Genomic DNA, 19,798 nt, shown 5'->3' with positions numbered 1-19,798 from the left:
GTGTGTTAAATTTTTTGACATAGGGTACTGCAAGATAACGGGCCTCACATAGCTGCTGCCAGGCCCCTAATCAGCCATGGGCCCCTATACCGCCTCCTCCTGCTGCTGCCAGGTCCAGAGTCTCTCATGCCATGTGCCACTTTCAGGTCTCTTCACACTGCTGGTGTGTTTAATTTTTTGACATAGGGTGCAGGCAGATTACGGGCCTCACATAGCTGCTGCCAGGCCCCTAATCTGCCATGGGCCCCTATATACCGCCTCCTCATGCTGCTGCCAAGTCCAGAGTCTGTCATGGGTCCCTGTACGGCCTCCCATTGCTGCTGTCTCCATCGCCACACTCTGCTGCCATGTGCCACTTTCAGGTCTCTTCACACTGCTGGTGTGTTAAATTTTTTGACATAGGGTGCAGGCAGATTACGGGCCTCACATAGCTGCTGCCAGGCCCCTAATCTGCCATGGGCCCCTATATACCACCTCCTCCTGCTGCTGCCAGGTCCAGAGTCTCTCATGGGTCCCTGTACGGCCTCCCATTGCTGCTGTCTCCATCGCCACACTCTGCTGCCATGTGCCACTTTCAGGTCTCTTCACACTGCTGGTGTGTTAAATTTTTGGACATAGGGTGCTGCAAGATAACGGGCCTCACATAGCTGCTGCCAGGCCCCTAATCTGCCATGGGCCCCTATATACCGCCTCCTCATGCTGCTGCCAAGTCCAGAGTCTGTCATGGTCCCTGTACGGCCTCCCATTGCTGCTGTCTCCATCGCCACACTCTGCTGCCATGTGCCACTTTCAGGTCTCTTCACACTGCTGGTGTGTTAAATTTTTTGACATAGGGTGCAGGCAGATTACGGGCCTCACATAGCTGCTGCCAGGCCCCTAATCTGCCATGGGCCCCTATATACCACCTCCTCCTGCTGCTGCCAGGTCCAGAGTCTCTCATGGGTCCCTGTACGGCCTCCCATTGCTGCTGTCTCCATCGCCACACTCTGCTGCCATGTGCCACTTTCAGGTCTCTTCACACTGCTGGTGTGTTAAATTTTTTGACATAGGGTGCTGCAAGATAACGGGCCTCACATAGCTGCTGCCAGGCCCCTAATCTGCCATGGGCCCCTATATACCGCCTCCTCATGCTGCTGCCAAGTCCAGAGTCTGTCATGGTCCCTGTACGGCCTCCCATTGCTGCTGTCTCCATCGCCACACTCTGCTGCCATGTGCCACTTTCAGGTCTCTTCACACTGCTGGTGTGTTAAATTTTTTGACATAGGGTGCAGGCAGATTACGGGCCTCACATAGCTGCTGCCAGGCCCCTAATCTGCCATGGGCCCCTATATACCACCTCCTCCTGCTGCTGCCAGGTCCAGAGTCTCTCATGGGTCCCTGTACGGCCTCCCATTGCTGCTGTCTCCATCGCCACACTCTGCTGCCATGTGCCACTTTCAGGTCTCTTCACACTGCTGGTGTGTTAAATTTTTTGACATAGGGTGCTGCAAGATAACGGGCCTCACATAGCTGCTGCCAGGCCCCTAATCTGCCATGGGCCCCTATATACCGCCTCCTCATGCTGCTGCCAAGTCCAGAGTCTGTCATGGTCCCTGTACGGCCTCCCATTGCTGCTGTCTCCATCGCCACACTCTGCTGCCATGTGCCACTTTCAGGTCTCTTCACACTGCTGGTGTGTTAAATTTTTTGACATAGGGTGCTGCAAGATAACGGGCCTCACATAGCTGCTGCCAGGCCCCTAATCAGCCATGGGCCCCTATACCGCCTCCTCCTGCTGCTGCCAGGTCCAGAGTCTCTCATGCCATGTGCCACTTTCAGGTCTCTTCACACTGCTGGTGTGTTTAATTTTTTGACATAGGGTGCAGGCAGATTACGGGCCTCACATAGCTGCTGCCAGGCCCCTAATCTGCCATGGGCCCCTATATACCGCCTCCTCATGCTGCTGCCAAGTCTAGAGTCTCTCATGGGTCCCTGTACGGCCTCCCATTGCTGCTGTCTCCATCGCCACACTCTGCTGCCATGTGCCACTTTCAGGTCTCTTCACACTGCTGGTGTGTTAAATTTTTTGACATAGGGTGCTGCAAGATAACGGGCCTCACATAGCTGCTGCCAGGCCCCTAATCTGCCATGGGCCCCTATATACCGCCTCCTCATGCTGCTGCCAAGTCCAGAGTCTGTCATGGGTCCCTGTACGGCCTCCCATTGCTGCTGTCTCCATCGCCACACTCTGCTGCCATGTGCCACTTTCAGGTCTCTTCACACTGCTGGTGTGTTAAATTTTTTGACATAGGGTGCAGGCAGATTACGGGCCTCACATAGCTGCTGCCAGGCCCCTAATCTGCCATGGGCCCCTATATACCACCTCCTCCTGCTGCTGCCAGGTCCAGAGTCTCTCATGGGTCCCTGTACGGCCTCCCATTGCTGCTGTCTCCATCGCCACACTCTGCTGCCATGTGCCACTTTCAGGTCTCTTCACACTGCTGGTGTGTTAAATTTTTTGACATAGGGTGCTGCAAGATAACGGGCCTCACATAGCTGCTGCCAGGCCCCTAATCTGCCATGGGCCCCTATATACCGCCTCCTCATGCTGCTGCCAAGTCCAGAGTCTGTCATGGTCCCTGTACGGCCTCCCATTGCTGCTGTCTCCATCGCCACACTCTGCTGCCATGTGCCACTTTCAGGTCTCTTCACACTGCTGGTGTGTTAAATTTTTTGACATAGGGTGCAGGCAGATTACGGGCCTCACATAGCTGCTGCCAGGCCCCTAATCTGCCATGGGCCCCTATATACCACCTCCTCCTGCTGCTGCCAGGTCCAGAGTCTCTCATGGGTCCCTGTACGGCCTCCCATTGCTGCTGTCTCCATCGCCACACTCTGCTGCCATGTGCCACTTTCAGGTCTCTTCACACTGCTGGTGTGTTAAATTTTTTGACATAGGGTGCTGCAAGATAACGGGCCTCACATAGCTGCTGCCAGGCCCCTAATCTGCCATGGGCCCCTATATACCGCCTCCTCATGCTGCTGCCAAGTCCAGAGTCTGTCATGGTCCCTGTACGGCCTCCCATTGCTGCTGTCTCCATCGCCACACTCTGCTGCCATGTGCCACTTTCAGGTCTCTTCACACTGCTGGTGTGTTAAATTTTTTGACATAGGGTGCTGCAAGATAACGGGCCTCACATAGCTGCTGCCAGGCCCCTAATCAGCCATGGGCCCCTATACCGCCTCCTCCTGCTGCTGCCAGGTCCAGAGTCTCTCATGCCATGTGCCACTTTCAGGTCTCTTCACACTGCTGGTGTGTTTAATTTTTTGACATAGGGTGCAGGCAGATTACGGGCCTCACATAGCTGCTGCCAGGCCCCTAATCTGCCATGGGCCCCTATATACCGCCTCCTCATGCTGCTGCCAAGTCTAGAGTCTCTCATGGGTCCCTGTACGGCCTCCCATTGCTGCTGTCTCCATCGCCACACTCTGCTGCCATGTGCCACTTTCAGGTCTCTTCACACTGCTGGTGTGTTAAATTTTTTGACATAGGGTGCTGCAAGATAACGGGCCTCACATAGCTGCTGCCAGGCCCCTAATCTGCCATGGGCCCCTATATACCGCCTCCTCATGCTGCTGCCAAGTCCAGAGTCTGTCATGGGTCCCTGTACGGCCTCCCATTGCTGCTGTCTCCATCGCCACACTCTGCTGCCATGTGCCACTTTCAGGTCTCTTCACACTGCTGGTGTGTTAAATTTTTTGACATAGGGTGCAGGCAGATTACGGGCCTCACATAGCTGCTGCCAGGCCCCTAATCTGCCATGGGCCCCTATATACCACCTCCTCCTGCTGCTGCCAGGTCCAGAGTCTCTCATGGGTCCCTGTACGGCCTCCCATTGCTGCTGTCTCCATCGCCACACTCTGCTGCCATGTGCCACTTTCAGGTCTCTTCACACTGCTGGTGTGTTAAATTTTTTGACATAGGGTGCAGGCAGATTACGGGCCTCACATAGCTGCTGCCAGGCCCCTAATCTGCCATGGGCCCCTATATACCACCTCCTCCTGCTGCTGCCAGGTCCAGAGTCTCTCATGGGTCCCTGTACGGCCTCCCATTGCTGCTGTCTCCATCGCCACACTCTGCTGCCATGTGCCACTTTCAGGTCTCTTCACACTGCTGGTGTGTTAAATTTTTGGACATAGGGTGCTGCAAGATAACGGGCCTCACATAGCTGCTGCCAGGCCCCTAATCAGCCATGGGCCCCTATACCGCCTCCTCCTGCTGCTGCCAGGTCCAGAGTCTCTCATGCCATGTGCCACTTTCAGGTCTCTTCACACTGCTGGTGTGTTTAATTTTTTGACATAGGGTGCAGGCAGATTACGGGCCTCACATAGCTGCTGCCAGGCCCCTAATCTGCCATGGGCCCCTATATACCGCCTCCTCATGCTGCTGCCAAGTCTAGAGTCTCTCATGGGTCCCTGTACGGCCTCCCATTGCTGCTGTCTCCATCGCCACACTCTGCTGCCATGTGCCACTTTCAGGTCTCTTCACACTGCTGGTGTGTTAAATTTTTTGACATAGGGTGCTGGCAGATTACGGGCCTCCTATAGCTGCTGCCAGGCCCCTAATCTGCCATGGGCCCCTATATACCGCCTCCTCATGCTGCTGCCAAGTTCAGAGTCTGTCATGGGTCCCTGTACGGCCTCCCATTGCTGCTGTCTCCATCGCCACACTCTGCCATGTGCCACTTTCAGGTCTCCTCACACTGCTGGTGTGTTGAATTTTTTGACATAGGGTGCTGGCAGATTACGGGCCTCCTATAGCTGCTGCCAGGCCCCTAATCTGCCATAAGCCCCTATATACCGCCTCCTCATGCTGCTGCCAAGTCCAGAGTCTGTCATGGGTCCCTGTACGGCCTCCCATTGCTGCTGTCTCCATCGCCACACTCTGCCATGTGCCACTTTCAGGTCTCCTCACACACTGCTGGTGTGTTGAATTTTTTGACATAGGGTGCTGGCAGATTACGGGCCTCCTATAGCTGCTGCCAGGCCCCTAATCTGCCGTAGGCCCCTATATACCGCCTCCTCATGCTGCTGCCAGGTCCAGAGTCTCTCATGGGTCCCTGTACGGCCTCCCATTGCTGCTGTCTCCATCGCCACACTCTGCCATGTGCCACTTTCAGGTCTCCTCACACTGCTGGTGTGTTCCATTTTTTGTCATAGGGTGCTGGCAGATTATGGGCCTCCCATAACTGCTGCCAGGCCCCTAATCTGCCATGGGCCCCTATACCGACTCCTCATGCTGTGACGTTGCAACAAGGTGGAATTCAACCCTACATATGTTAGACCGCCTTTACGAACAGCAAAAGGCCATCACAGATTTCCTGATGTTAAAAGCAGATAAAGGTACTCCCTGTGTAACTTAGATGTCAGCCATTGGCAGCTCATGCGTGACACCTGCGCTTGCTCAGGCCCTTTGAGGAGGCCACGCTATTCGTGAGTCGGCAGGACTATGGGATGAACGACGTCATTCCTCTGTTGCACGTCCTGGAACAAATGCTGTTAACAATGGCTGGTCAGGGTGCGGTAGACGTGGCGCACAGATCTCAACGCCACATGGCCCCTGTGGGGGCAGGACTGGAAGAAGAGGAGGAGGTAGAGGAGGACATTGGTGCTCAGGAATTATTGAGTGAAATGGGTGGTTTTTCCACTCAGCGGACAGGAGTGGAGGAGCAGGAGCATCTGGTAGAGGAGGAGGAAGAGGAGACAGAGGACCTAGACGCACCGTGGCAGTATGCTGTGGAGATGGAGGCAGGGAGTCCCTCGCATTCCTTGGCACAAATGGCCCATAGCATGCTCGGTTGCTTGCGTAGCGACAGCCGAATAATAACCATCAGACAGAGGGATGACTTTTGGCTGTCCACCTTGTTGGACCCTCGCTACCGTTCAAAAATGGTGGCCTTTTTCACACCTGCTGAGAGGGAGGCCAAAATAACGTACTATAAAAAACACCTATGTAGTCAGCTGGTCTCTGCCTGTCTGCGCCAACGTCCATCCTCAGACACTGTGGGCCCTGTGCGCTCGTGTTCCGCTGCCATGGCAGCAGGGGAGGGGTGGGGTGGTAGGAGCAGTGGCAGCTCCACCAGCAGCGGCTGCCTCAGTCTGCAGTCGATGATGAGTAGCTTTCTTCACCAGCGCAGTGAGGAAACTACTAACCAGCCGCAGCAGCAGCAGCAGCATCAGGTGGACCTGGAGCAGGACCTCAAACAACAGGCTTAGGCCTACTTGGACAGCACCCTGCCAACCGAGGTAGACAATCCCCTTGACTACTGGGCAACGAAACTTGACCTTTGGCCCCAACTAGCTGAATTTGCCCTTGAAAGGCTGTCATGCCCGGCCAGTAGCGTGGCATCGGAGCGCGTGTTTAGTGCGGCAGGAGGTATTGCAACTCCGCGGAGGACACGACTGTCCACCCAAAGTGTGGAGAGACTCACGTTTGTGAAAATGAATCAGGCGTGGATTAGTCTGGATTTCAAACCACCAGTTCCTGACACAACTGACTAAATCCGCCATGAATCATGCCCCAAACATGTGCCACTTTCAGGTCTCCTCACACTGCTGGTGTGTTCCATTTTTTGTCATAGGGTGCTGGCAGATTACGGGCCTCCCATAGCTGCTGCCAGGCCCCTAATCTGCCATGGGCCCCTATACCGCCTCCTCATGCTGCTGCCAAGTCCAGAGTCTCTCATGGGTCCCTGTACGGCCTCCCATTGCTGCTGCCTCCATCGCCACACTCTGCCATGTGCCACTTTCAGGTCTCCTCACACTGCTGGTGTGTTCCATTTTTTGTCATAGGGTGCTGGCAGATTACGGGCCTCCCATAGCTGCTGCCAGGCCCCTAATCTGCCATGGGCCCCTATACCGCCTCCTCATGCTGCTGCCAGGTCCAGAGTCTCTCATGGGTCCCTGTACGGCCTCCCATTGCTGCTGTCTCCATCGCCACACTCTGCCATGTGCCACTTTCAGGTCTCCTCACACTGCTGGTGGGTTCCATTTTTTGTCATAGGGTGCTGGCAGATTACGGGCCTCCCATAGCTGCTGCCAGGCCCGTAATCTGCCATGGGCCCCCGTACCGACTCCTCATGCTGCTGCCAGGCCCGTAATCTGTCATGGGCCACTGTTGTCGCTTGTTGGCATATTCCGCTCGTTCAGATGCTCCTTCTCCTGCTACTCCTCTTCACGGATTCCGTCAGCAGTCTTTCTTGGAATCCGTTTCCAAGAGACAACAGTTTGCGAGCACGCACCCGACGGTGCAGAAGCTGAACGTCCTCCTGTCCAAGTTGCTGCTGCCAGGCTCGTAATCTGTCATGCGCCCCTGTACCGCCTCCTCATGCTGCTGCCAGGTCCAGAGTGTGTCATGGGCCCCCGTACCGACTCCTCATGCTGCTGCCAGGCCCGTAATCTGTCATGGGCCCCTGTACCGCCTCCCCATGCTGCTGCCAGGTCCAGAGTGTGTCATGGGTCCCTGTACGGCCTCCCATTGCTGCTGCCAGGCCCGTAATCTGCCATGGGCCCCTGTACCGACTCCTCATGCTGCTGCCAGGCCCGTAATCTGTCATGGGCCCCTGTACCGCCTCCTCATGCTGCTGCCAGGTCCAGAGTGTGTCATGGGTCCCTGTACGGCCTCCCATTGCTGCTGTCTCTATCGCCACACTCTGCCATGTGCCACTTTCAGGTCTCCTCACACTGCTGGTGGTTTCCATTTTTGTCATAGGGTGCTGTATGGCCTCCCATTGCTGCTGCCTCCACCGCCACACTGTGGCTCCACACTCTGGTTTTGGCCCCGTGACTGCCCAAATGAGTGAAGTGTGCGGTGATTCTAAGATCGACGGCACTCATCTGCATGTCATACTGACTGACAGTATTATTTCTCTTCCCCAGCAGACTCCAAGGGCATTTAAATTAAAGGTACAGTGTTCTGCACTAATATTAAGTCTCTCTGAAGCCTAGAAACACCCTTTTTTAAGTTAAATTCACAGCGAATTTATTCGACTCGAATCGAATATTGTCCACGAATTCGCCGAATCAGTCGAATCGAATTTTTCATTTCTTCGCTCATCTCTAGAAATGTGCTGGTGTAGAGGGAGAGATTGAAGGTTGGGTTAGAGAGTGTAGGATAGAGCAGGAAAGGGGGCATAGTAGTTGTGAGGGGACAGGTGGTGAGAAGGCCTTAGAAACATGTTTGGCAACTTCTTCAGAGGTAACCAGGTCAAAGGAGGAAAGTATTGAGTGTAGTGTTGAGATAGGGAGAGTGTGAAACTGATAAGGTTGTGAGCGGAGGGAGGAAAGAGGGTGTTAGAGAGGTTGCAGGGAGTGCAGAGATGGGAGAATATAAGGTCAAGGATGTTGCTGTTGGAGTGAGTGGTGGTTTGTGTCCATTGCGTTAGGTAAGTTAGGTTGAGTAGTTGAGAGGTGGCTGAGGTGTTAGCATTGACAGGAATATTAAAGTCACCTAGGATTATGGTGAGTACTTCAGAGGAGGGAACGTACAGTAGCCATGCAGATACGTCATTAAGAAAGCATGACACCGGCGCTGATAGACGACTGCAATCCTCAAACGGGATAAAAAAGAATACAGTGCACTTCAGAGGGACAAAGAAGGAGGTGTAGGAAGAACCTCAAAGGTGCTTTGTGGGGAAAGGAAAAGTCCGAAACCACCTCTGCATACTCTGTCTAGATGAGTGAGTCCATTGAAGGCCACATGGGAGAGGGCAGCTGCAGAGGAAGAAACAGCTGTTTTCAGTAACAGCAAGTAGTTTGAGGGTGTTGGAGAGGGAAAGGCCACTGACAGAGGCAAGTTTGTATATTTTGAGTTATCATTAAAGCACAACCCCCCTTTTTATGTAGAATTTTTAAATATATTTCCCAGCACATAAAAACATTTTTAAAATTTAAAACATTGTTTGCCATTTCTCACCTTCCTGAGAGTGCCCATTTCCCATATTCTGTTGTGATTGTCAGACTATACAGATCAAACCAACGCTTAATTGACACAGTCTTGATGCTTGCAGACATTCAGGTGCTTATTGCAATTTCAAACTCTCACTATAAGAACCTGTGTGTCTGCAAGCCTCAAGAATGTGTCAATTGACTATTTTTGTTTCCAGTAGCTGATGGATTTTTCCAGTGGAACTGACTGTTTAAATATCTGAATGTTATAGATTAACTATTATGATTGCAATGCCAGTATGTTGCCCGCATGTTGCATATTTGCCCATTTTCTGTGTATGTATTGTATATGATTCCCTATTTGTGGCTCGTGTAGTGAAATGACTGCCCATTTATGTCAGGCATACTGTCGCAAATGGCTGGTTGTTGCCTGCGTATTGTATAGGTTTATCCATTTGTTAACCATGTATTGCCAAAATATTAAGGAGGATTTACTAAAATTGGAGAGTGCAAAACCTGGTGCAGCTCTGTATAGAAACCAATCAGCTTCCAGTTTTTTTTGTCAAAGCTTAACTGAACAAGCTGAAGTTAGAAGCTGATTGGTTACGATGTACAGCTGCACCAGATTGTGAGCACTCCAGTTTTAGTAAATCTCTCCCATTATGTCAAAACTGTTTAGAAAATGGGAGAACTATATTACTAGAAAATGATCCTGTCTCCATCAACCCACTCTACAAATAACCCCCTGTTTTCTCACTGTGTGAGATGGGGAAACAGCTCTCATTGTTTCAACACTGTTTGTGTGCAGTAAATTATTGTGTGGAGTAAATTAAATGTTCAGGACTGACATTCTGTGGTTTGGCCACAAGATGCCACTGTTTTCCTAACACAGCCTCAGACTGCATAGATATTTCTATATTCATGAAGAGGTGGGGTTTTCACACAGGGTTGAGGGAACAGAAAGAGGAGAGACAGCAGCCATGTTTTGTGGATGGTGAATGCAGGAGCCGTGTGAGCAGAGAATCTGATGCCATCCAGGTGTGAGAGCATCCCTCAGTAACCAGAGTTGCAGCTAAGTGAAGTTGATCGTGTCCAAGACACTGATCCTGTTCAGAGAAAGGAAGACTGCTGCCAGGAATGCTGATGAGAGCAGAGGAACAAAGCAACATACACTGCGATACCGCATGCTTGTTGGAGAGACATTTGTTCTGTTCAGAGTCACCAGCGGATGCAAAGCAGACCAGGGTTGGTAAGATCTGCACGCACCTCATTTCAGTGTTGGCGCCTAGAGACTGAGGCTAGGCCTATAGTTAGTTAGGGTCTCTGTTTGTGTCAGGCCACAAGTGTTATTATTGATCATTGGAAGGACTCCATAACTTAAAGTGACATTTCACATTGGAGAGCTGATAAAATTCCACAAACTCAAGCCAGACTGGCATTTTGCTCAGAAGGAATACTCAGGCACGTGCTACAGGACCAGTTATGGGAGAGGGAATACTGTAGATTTGTGTAAGATTGTAAGCTGTTGTGCTGCACCGCAGGCTAGCCCATACCATACACCAATACACTGATTCCTGCTCTTTTAGGGTAATAACGGGTAAGGTGTGGCAGCTTAGTTGTGCCCACCAGTAGGTAAATTACTACACCTTCTACCTTCATCCATCAGGAGGCGCCGTGCTGTGCAGCACAAGGGTCTCAGGCTTTGGGCTGGGTGTATGTAAATTTATTGTATGTTTTCAGCATTTGTGGTTGTGTTTATTTGCCACATCTAAGTAAAATTCTGTTGTGGCAAAAGCTGGTGTTGGGGTTGCTTTCCTCGTTCGTGACTTCACTGTATCCTGGGGAGCCCACCCCGGTACACGACTTACAACTTGGCATAGTCGGCAGGATACAGCGACCGTTATGGACGGGAATGCGGCGGGAGATCTTCCCCCGGCGCCAATGGCACCGGTCCAGGACCCAGCTCAGGGTGGGCCAGTGCAAGACCAAGTTGCCCCAACACCGCTGATACAGCTTGCCCCCGCCCTGCCCGTACCAGTAGGGTACATTCCCGTGGGGGCGCTGTTGAGTCACCTGCCAAAATTTGACGGTAAAAATATGATGTTGTAGGACTGGACTGAAAGCGTGCGAAGTGAGGTAAGAATGTGTAACCTGTCTTCCGAGCTGCGGGCAGAGGTTGCATTGGGGGCTCTAGAGGGTGACATCAGGCGGACAGTGATGGTAAGGCCCGAATCTGAGAGAGACACCCTAGAGAAAATATTCTCCCTGCTGGAGAGAGCCCAAGGGGGGCGTGCTAAAGTAGTGCATCTGCGGAGCCATTTCTTCAACCAACCACAGCAAGAGGGCAAGACCCTGATGCAGTACTCCAATGCCCTACAGGAGACGCTAAATGAAATACAGCAGTGAGATCCAGAGGCCATGGGAGCTTTCTGGGAGGTGGACCGGCTACTACGAGACCAGTTCATAGTGGGGCTCTCCAACAATTTCTTACAGGACAAATTGCAAGAGATGACCCGGACGGCGCCCAACATGACATTATACAGCATCTACGTAGCCGCCGTGGAGAGAGAGGAAGAGTGCATACTTGTGGCGGCGAGAATAGTGAGGAGTACCCATGCTACAAGAGGTCAGTCTGCATCTGAAGACTCAGAATCCTTAAGGGATGTGGTCCAGGCCTTGAGGACAGAATTAAGTGAACTTCGACTGGAAGTGTCCCAGATGAAGGCAGAATCTCCCCGGCCTCCGGAAATGACCCCGCGCCACTCCACCCAGGATAACTCAGCTGTGAGGGCACATCAAAAGGGGATCCACTGTTGGGCTTGTCGACAGTACGGCCATATGGCCAGAGAGTGCCCAGAACAGATGAAGTCTGAGCCGACGTTAAACTTCCGACCGCCGCAGTAGCTGGGCGTCCTGCAGCAGTACACCAGAAGCTAAGCCCTAAGCATGAGGAACATGACCTGTATGCCAGCAGCCCCGTTATGGAAGCCTAGTTGGAAGGCCAGAAGGTACGCTGCCTAGTTGATACAGGGTCAGAGTGCACCCTTATGCCTCTGGAGTTCTTCGAAAGACACTATGGACATATGATGGAGCCGGAAGACGGGAGCGTCAATCAAGCTGACGGCTGCGAATAACAGAGAGATGGACATCCGAGGAATAGTCTGTATGCGGGTCCGGCTGTGTGGGCAAGACGTTGGCAAGAAGGGTGTCGTGCTGTTGGATCATTCATCCCGCAGAGGGATGGACGTGACACTAGAGAGACCTAGACCATCAACTTTATGCCAAAGAAGGGCCGAGGTATTGGCAACAGGCCACCACACACCGGCCAACCCAGAAGGTTCTACAGCAGATGGTGAGGAGTTGTAGTCTGCGAAAGGGCGACATGTCCGGTCGACCCATTGGACACGTGAGGGTGCCGCGGAGGACCCCGGTGAAGATGCCGCCTCGACAAGAGTGAATATTGATGCTGCCAGTTGGGGCTGAATGACAACTGAATGGACTGGAGGTCCTGATCGAGCCTGCTTACCAAGAAGAAATGCAGACTCATCCACTGGTAGCCCGGGCCCTCGCTATTGTGAAGGATGGATGTGTGCCTGTACGCTGCCTCAACATTGAAGACTGTGAGTTAACCGTCCCTGGGAATACCTTGCTGGCCGAAGTTTGTGTCCAAAGGGGATATTCCTCGACAGAGGAGCTTCACGCTACGGCCAGATAGGAGATCAGCCTGGACCTATGCTGTAGAGGTCCATCAAAGGGAGACCCCGACAGCGGAGTGGAGCGGTTGAGTGATCATGGCCCGGATGGGGGTGAACTGCAAGACCCTGACTCCAGGACAACAGAAGTTACTGGAAGACACCCTTTGGGAATTTCAGGAGGCCTTCTCGAGACATGATGAGGACTTCGGGTGTGCCTCCACCATCAAACACAAAATCCCCACCAGCAATGCTGCACCGATCAGGGAACGTTACCGGAAAATCCTGCCTAGAATGTACCAGAAGGTGAAGGATATGGTGGCCAGCATGTTGGAAAACCAGGTGATTCAGGAGAGTCAAAGTCCTTGGACTGCTTCAGTAGTCTTGGTGCGGAAGAAAGATGGGAGTCTCTGTTTCTGCATGGATTATCGGAAGCTGAATGCCCAGACCGTCCGGGATGCCTACCCCCTTCCGCGGATTGAGGAGTTGTTGTCCGCCCTGAGTCATGCGAAGTACTTCTTGACTCTTGACCTGGCCAGTGGGTATTGGCAGGTACCGGTGGCCAAGAAGGACAAAGCAAAGACGGCCTTCATCCTACCTATGGGACTCTACGAGTTCAAACAGATGCCATTCGGCCTGTCCAATGCCCCGGGAACATTCCAGCGGTTGATGGAGCACTGTCTGGGAGATCTCAACTTTGAGTTGGTATTGATATACCTGGACGACATAATAGTGTTTGGTGCATCTTTTGAGGATCACCTCCAGAAAGTGTGACAGGTCTTAAGACGGCTGCGAGACCATGGGCTCAAAATCAAGCCCAAGAAGTGCCAACTGTTTCGACAGCAGATAGAGTATTTGGGACATTTGGTCACCCAGGAGGGGGTAAAGCCAACCCCCGACAAGGTGGAGGCCGTCCAGAAGTGGCCCCAGCCGAGTACACTACGAGAGGTGTGGGCATTCATTGGACTGGCCGGCTACTACAGGAGGTTTATACCCAAGTTTGCTCATTTGGTGGGCCTGTTAAATGAGTTAAGGGGCACTGCAGGGGGCCCGAAGAATCGTCCCATCGAGTGGGGACCCCGGCAACAAGGGGCCTTTGAAGCAGTGAAGGGGGCGCTGATCAGTGCCCCGATTCTGGCTTATGCGCCGTTCAACACCCCATTCCTGCTGTACACTGACGGAAGTCTACATGGTCTGGGGGCTGCATTATCCCAAGTCCAGGATAGACGTGAGAGAGTCCTTGCCTATGGCAGCCGGTCTCTGAGGGAGTCAGAGCGCAACCCTGACAACTATAGCTCCTTTAAATTGGAACTACTGGCACTGGTGTGGGCCATGAGCGAAAAGTTTGCGGAGTACCTGACCGGTGCAGAGGTGACCGTGATGACAGACAACAACCCGTTAGCACATCTGGAAAATGCCAAACTCGGTGCGCTTGAGCAGAGGTGGTTGGCTTGCCTTTCTAAGTACCAATACCGCATCAAGTTCCGGTCAGGTAGGGAGAACGGCAACACCGACGCACTCTCCCGAGTCCCTGTAGGGTTGCCAGCTCAGAGTGCCAATGAGGAGCTAGAGGACACTGAAACTCCTGACCTTGGTCGATTACCCATGTTCCAGGACATGGCACGTTCAAGTGGGGTGGCGTCTGGGATGCCAATGGTGCTGAGAAAGACATTGGCTGATTGGGAGAGGGTCCAGAATAGCTGCCCGGACCCGTGGAAAGTGAAAGAATGGGTCCGGACCAAGATCTGGCCTCCGTCAGAAGAGTGGGCTCATCTGACTCCCGAGGGCCAAAAGTTGTTGAGGCAGTGGGATAAGCTGACTGTTACCCAGGGCCTCCTGTGTCGGACCATATACTGTACTTGCAGTCAGAGTTGCAGTACCGGCGACAGATTGTCATCCCCATGTCATTGGGACCGGAGGCTGCCCGGGAAGCCCATGAGAGGGGTGCCCATTTTGAGAGCGATAAAACATTCAAGTGGCTCCAACGGCTCGTGTACTGTCCAGACATGGTGGCCGAGGCCGATGTCTTAAGTGTCGGCGCTGCAGTAAGAGCACTGAACAGCAGGCTCCCGTCCAGGCCATTCAGACATCAGCATCCCTAGAGCTCCTTATGATCGATTATGCACAGATTGGGTACTCTACCTCGGGACACTCGTACTGTCTAGTCATGACAGATCATTTCACAAAGTATGCGGTGGCTGTACTCACCAGAGACCAGACGGCAGAGTCGGCCGCTGAAGCGGTCTGCAAACACTTTATACAGGTGTTTGGGTGTCCACAGAGAATACATTCGGACCAGGGGGCATGTTTTCAGGGTATTCTAATGAACAAGTTGTACCAACTGTATGGGATCGAACGTTCTCGTACCACCCCGTATCACCCCCAGGGAAACGGGGCGTGCGAGCGGTTCAACCGCACCTTGCTCCAGATGCTGTGGACTCTGGAGGACCGCCAAAAGGCTCGGTGGCCCGAATACCTACCTGAACTGATGTGGGCCTATAATAACAGGGTATACAGTACCACCGGATACTCCCCATAAAATTCTGTTGTGGCAAAAGCTGGTGTTGGGGTTGCTTTCCTCGTTCGTGACTTCACTGTATCCTGGGGAGCCCACCCCGGTACACTGCTTACAACTGTGCACTATGTACGCCACTATTGAAAAGTTTATTTTTCTTTTTTCGATTATTTATACAACACTCACTGTCTTGGTTTCTTTTCTAGCCATTAATAGTATTAATTTAATTTCATGATTATTTTTTTAAATAATTTTGACGTAAAGAAGAGGGGGTGTTAATAAATGAACTCTCATGCGTTTCAAATATGCTAGATACACCACTGCCTGAGAACAGTCAAGACTACAACATGGGTGGGAACAGAATTAGAATAATAGTGGGAAGATCCTCTAGTATGTCAATAGCTGTAAGACATTAAGGTGACTCTACTGGACATGCTCCACTTATACTTTTAGGCCCCTCTTACACAGGGGATCCGCTCACGGATCCCCTCCTGATTAGAGCAGAGCAGGTGGATGACAGGTCTCTGTCTGCTCAACGAACACAGACAGAACCTGCTTTGCTCTATGGGTGGCTGGGTTTAAATGTACCCTGCTGTCTGTTTACACCCGACTACATTGGGTGTCAGAGGTAGGTGGGTGTAAACAGACATGACTCCGATTACCTGCCAGTCCATAGGGATGAATGAAGGGGCCGATAAAGTCCGCCTGAAAAACTGACAGGCAGACCTGATCGGAAAGGTCATGTGAAAAGGGCCGAAGGAGGACACACCCTTTACAAGAAATTCAGATTTATAGTTCATATTCTCCTCATGCATAATACATGTTAATAACGTGTATTCCTCTCTCTTTTTAATCTTCAGTTACCCAGGAGTTCCATCTGAAATACAGGAAGAAAAAGGAGTCAAATACATCTTTCAAGTTTATGAAAAAGATCAAGCAAAGCAAGACCAATGATCCTGCGTAGAATAGACTAAAATAGATATGTGATATGTTGTACTAAAATTTATCAGACCATACAAAACATCCAAAAGTGCCTTGAATAAAGAAATATCTAACCTAGAGAACAAAATGTAATATACTCACCGGCCACTTTATTAGGTACACCTGTTCAATTGCTTGGTAACAGAAGTTGCTAATAAGCCAATCACATGGCAGCAACTCAATGCATTTTGGCATCTAGACGGGGTGAAGACGGCTTGCAAACTGAGCATCAGAATACAGAAGAAAGGGTTTTTAAGTGACTTTGAACAAGGCATGCTTGTTAGTACCAGATGGGCTGGTCTGAGTATTTCAAAAACTACTGCTTTACTGGGATTTTCATGCGCAACCAACTCTAGGGTTTACAAAGAATGGTCTGAAAAAGAGAGAATATCCAATGAGCGGCAGTTGTGTGGATGCCTTGTTGAGGTCAGAGGAGAGTGGGCAGACTGGTTTGAGATGATAGAAAAGCATCAGTAACTCAAATAGCCACTTGTTACAACCAAGGTATGCAGAATACCATCTCTGAATGCACAACACATCGAACCTTGAAGCAGGTGGGCTACAGCAGCAGAAGACCACACCAGGTGCCACTCCTGTCAGCTAAGAACAGGAAGCAGAGGCTACGATTCGCACAGGTTCACCAAACTTGGACAATAGAAGATGAATGATGAGCCTTGATTTCCCTAGTGATGGTTGTGCGTGAAAAGCCCAGTAGATCAACAGTTTGGCACCAACAACCGTGCCCCATTCAAAGTCACCTAAATCCCCTTTCTTACCCATTCTGATGCTCCGTTTGAACTTCAGTAAGTCGTCTTCACCACCCCTAGATGCCTTAATGCATTGAGTTAATGCCATGTCATTGGCTGATTAGTAATTTGTGTTACCAAGCAATTGAACAGATGTACCCAATGAAGTGGCCAGTGAGTGTATATTGCAGCTTATCAGTCCTTAAATGTGACAACTGCTTTAGTACATTTTCTGGGTTAAAATATAGGACAAAATTCTGTAAAGAGGACATCATTGCAGCCACCATGCCTAAGGATTGGTTAACTGAAATAGATTACAGTTGTGTTTAGAATACTTTTGTGTTGATTTAGCAGCCAGATTCTACCTCTTATCTCCTACAAACAAAGACAATATGTGGTCAGTTGCTACGAACAACATTCCCTTTGCTTCCTTTCATTTTTTTTTTTATCAGCTTTGTTGCTGTGTTGGAACTCATCACATTTAGGATTTAAGTGTCAGGTTAGAATTACTGTATAGGAGATACCACTGCAGACTTTGTGGCTCCTGGGCTTGACTACTTCAGCAGTCACTAACCTGGAACAAGTATGTAGTCAGTGAAGTCTAGAATTCCGACCTGCATACTTCTTGTGGGGTCGTTTACTCACTATATTGACACATAGGTGAAGATGCCAGCCACGGAAACTGCAAAACCAAGCTTGCAATTGCACCTTTAACCAGTTCTAATCTGGGACAAAAATCTGTATTTGTTTGGTAGAAAACCCCCCAAATATTATATATATATATATATTTTTTTTTTAAGCAGAGGCCCTAGAGAATAAAATGGTAGGTGTTGCATATTTTTATGTCACGCAATATTTGAGCAGGTTTTTTTTCAAATGCAATTAACAAAAAAAAAAGCACTTTAAAGCAGAACTCCAGGCAAAAACAGATACCAAACATGTCATGCTTTGTAATCATGTACACCCGTGGAATGGCGCCAAACCACGGTACCTAAATATCTCTATAGGCGACGCTTTAAAAGTCCTTACATGTTACCAGATTAAAATTACACAGGGGGTCTGGCACTGGAATTACTGGTCTTGCGCTAATGTTCGCGGCTATGCCTCACATGTATGGTGTGATTGCCATTTACATATGCGTGCACACATGTTCACCTTTGCACTTGAGCACAGGAGGGGGGTGCTTTAAAAAATATATTTTTGTAATTGTTTTTTCTATTTAAATTTAACACTGTACCTTTAATTTTTTTTAATCCGCTTCATTGCTCTCACAAGTGATGAACAACATTCTTTGTGATGGTGTGTGCCATGACAGGTCCTCTTTATGTAGTGATCTGAGGTCTATTAGATCTGATGTTTTCACAAACAGGTAATGGCCTATTTACATGAAACCAAAACTGGAAGTGATGAAATCCTTGTCCCTTATGGTTTCTGATGTCACGCAGTGAGAGGAACAACATCAGTTCCTCTCATTGTGTGGAACCGGATGCCACTGGTCCCATCCTTATTGGGCTCCCTAATCAGGGGGGAGAGCCTGGTAAGGGCAGCAGTGTTGTTGGAAGGGAGGGGACCCCCTTACACCAGCCATGTAAGTAATCCAGCAGTTGTAGAGTATAACCACTTCAACCTTAGGCTTATTGTAAATGGCCAAAGGACGGGAACTTATTAATATTTGTGTACTGCCAAATGGAAGTCCATCCAATCAGCTAAAAACAATTTGTTGCAGTCACTGCCTCCCTGTAGGGTGAGGTCAAACACTGCTGCCTTCTATAGCCAGACTATGAATGAGTATCAGCACTTCACCTCCCTCTTTACCTCCCAGTGCTTGAAATATGTTTGGATGACATACCCCATTTATATTTTTACAATTCAAGGTGTTGAGCATTACCCTGTATGTTAGCTGCTCACTCTTTCTGATTGTGCTCACTTACCTTACCCCTTACATATGTTTGGATGACAGCTCCGTGCAGTGGAATAGAGTATTTTCATGCTGGCTCTTTTACTTTCACCCTGGAGTGCAGAGCAATATGAGAATTGTAATATGAAACAACTTTCAAGCAATTATACTATCAGTATTTAATAATTCATATACTCCTATATATAAATAGAACCTCAAATAAAATAGTTCCTGGGAAGAAAAAAAAGATGTACATACTTATCCCAACTCCCACATTGCTTTGATCAAGAGGACTTATTGCTCAACATCTCTTCAGAAACCGACACTGCCTGGAATGTCGTTCTTCTGCTTCCCCGTGCATTCCTCTCACAGGCTTACAGACATTTATACAGCACTGGAAATTTTACACATACTTTACATATTTGTACAGTCACATCAGTCCTTGTCCCTAAGGAGCTTACAATCTAATGTCCCCACCTCACATGCATACACAAGCAAATTTAGACAGGAGCTAATTACCCTACTAGCATGTCTTTCTAATGTGAAAAGAAACCGGAGTACCTGGAGGAAACCTACAAAAGCCCATGAAGAACATGCAAACAAAGGATCCCAGTGCTTCAAGGCAGAAGTGCCAACCAACCTGTTCCACTACTGTGATATAGGGGATTCTAAAGAAACATTGGGAAGCAATTTCTCTTCATAAGAGCAATGTTTTATGGCGCAGACAGTGAGAGAGGTCAGCATATATATTTAATTCTTTGCAGTAAATTATCTTGTTTGATGTTTTATTTATGCAACAGTGTTGCTTTAAGGCTGTGTTAATCAAAAAGAGAATCTGATTGGATGCTATTGGCAACACAAACAGTTCTTGATACAAATGTTTGGATCAATGTATATCATTTTTAATGTTATGTTTATATCACCTCTGCTGTAATCCAGTACTATAATAGCAGATAAATAAAGATCATTTTTGAGAAAATATACTTATTTAAGTTATTGCAACCAGAGGGTGACACCGCACATGATGGCCAAATTATTCATC

The 19,798-nt window shown here is 49.9% G+C and overlaps 1 protein-coding gene across 1 annotated transcript in view; it reads left to right on the top strand.

Moving 5' to 3' along the window:
* The window catches only part of LOC149467787 (dihydrofolate reductase-like), a 111,123-nt gene extending 94,872 nt beyond the window's left edge, over nucleotides 1-16,251 (top strand). Inside the window, exon 7 of the mRNA XM_089671207.1 lies at nucleotides 15,993-16,251. Coding sequence (XP_089527333.1) covers nucleotides 15,993-16,086 — 94 coding nt within the window. The 3' untranslated portion in view covers nucleotides 16,087-16,251. The remainder of the gene's footprint in view (nucleotides 1-15,992) is intronic.
* Nucleotides 16,252-19,798: the final 3,547 nt, after the last annotated feature.

The sequence above is a fragment of the Staurois parvus genome, unplaced genomic scaffold, assembly GCF_062004578.1.
Source record: "Staurois parvus isolate SC_StPar_1 unplaced genomic scaffold, SC_StPar_1.0 ptg000101l, whole genome shotgun sequence".
Lineage (NCBI taxonomy): Eukaryota > Metazoa > Chordata > Amphibia > Anura > Ranidae > Staurois > Staurois parvus.
The sequence above is the reverse complement of the archived record's forward strand: the minus strand, read 5'-3'. Positions and strand labels throughout refer to the sequence as shown.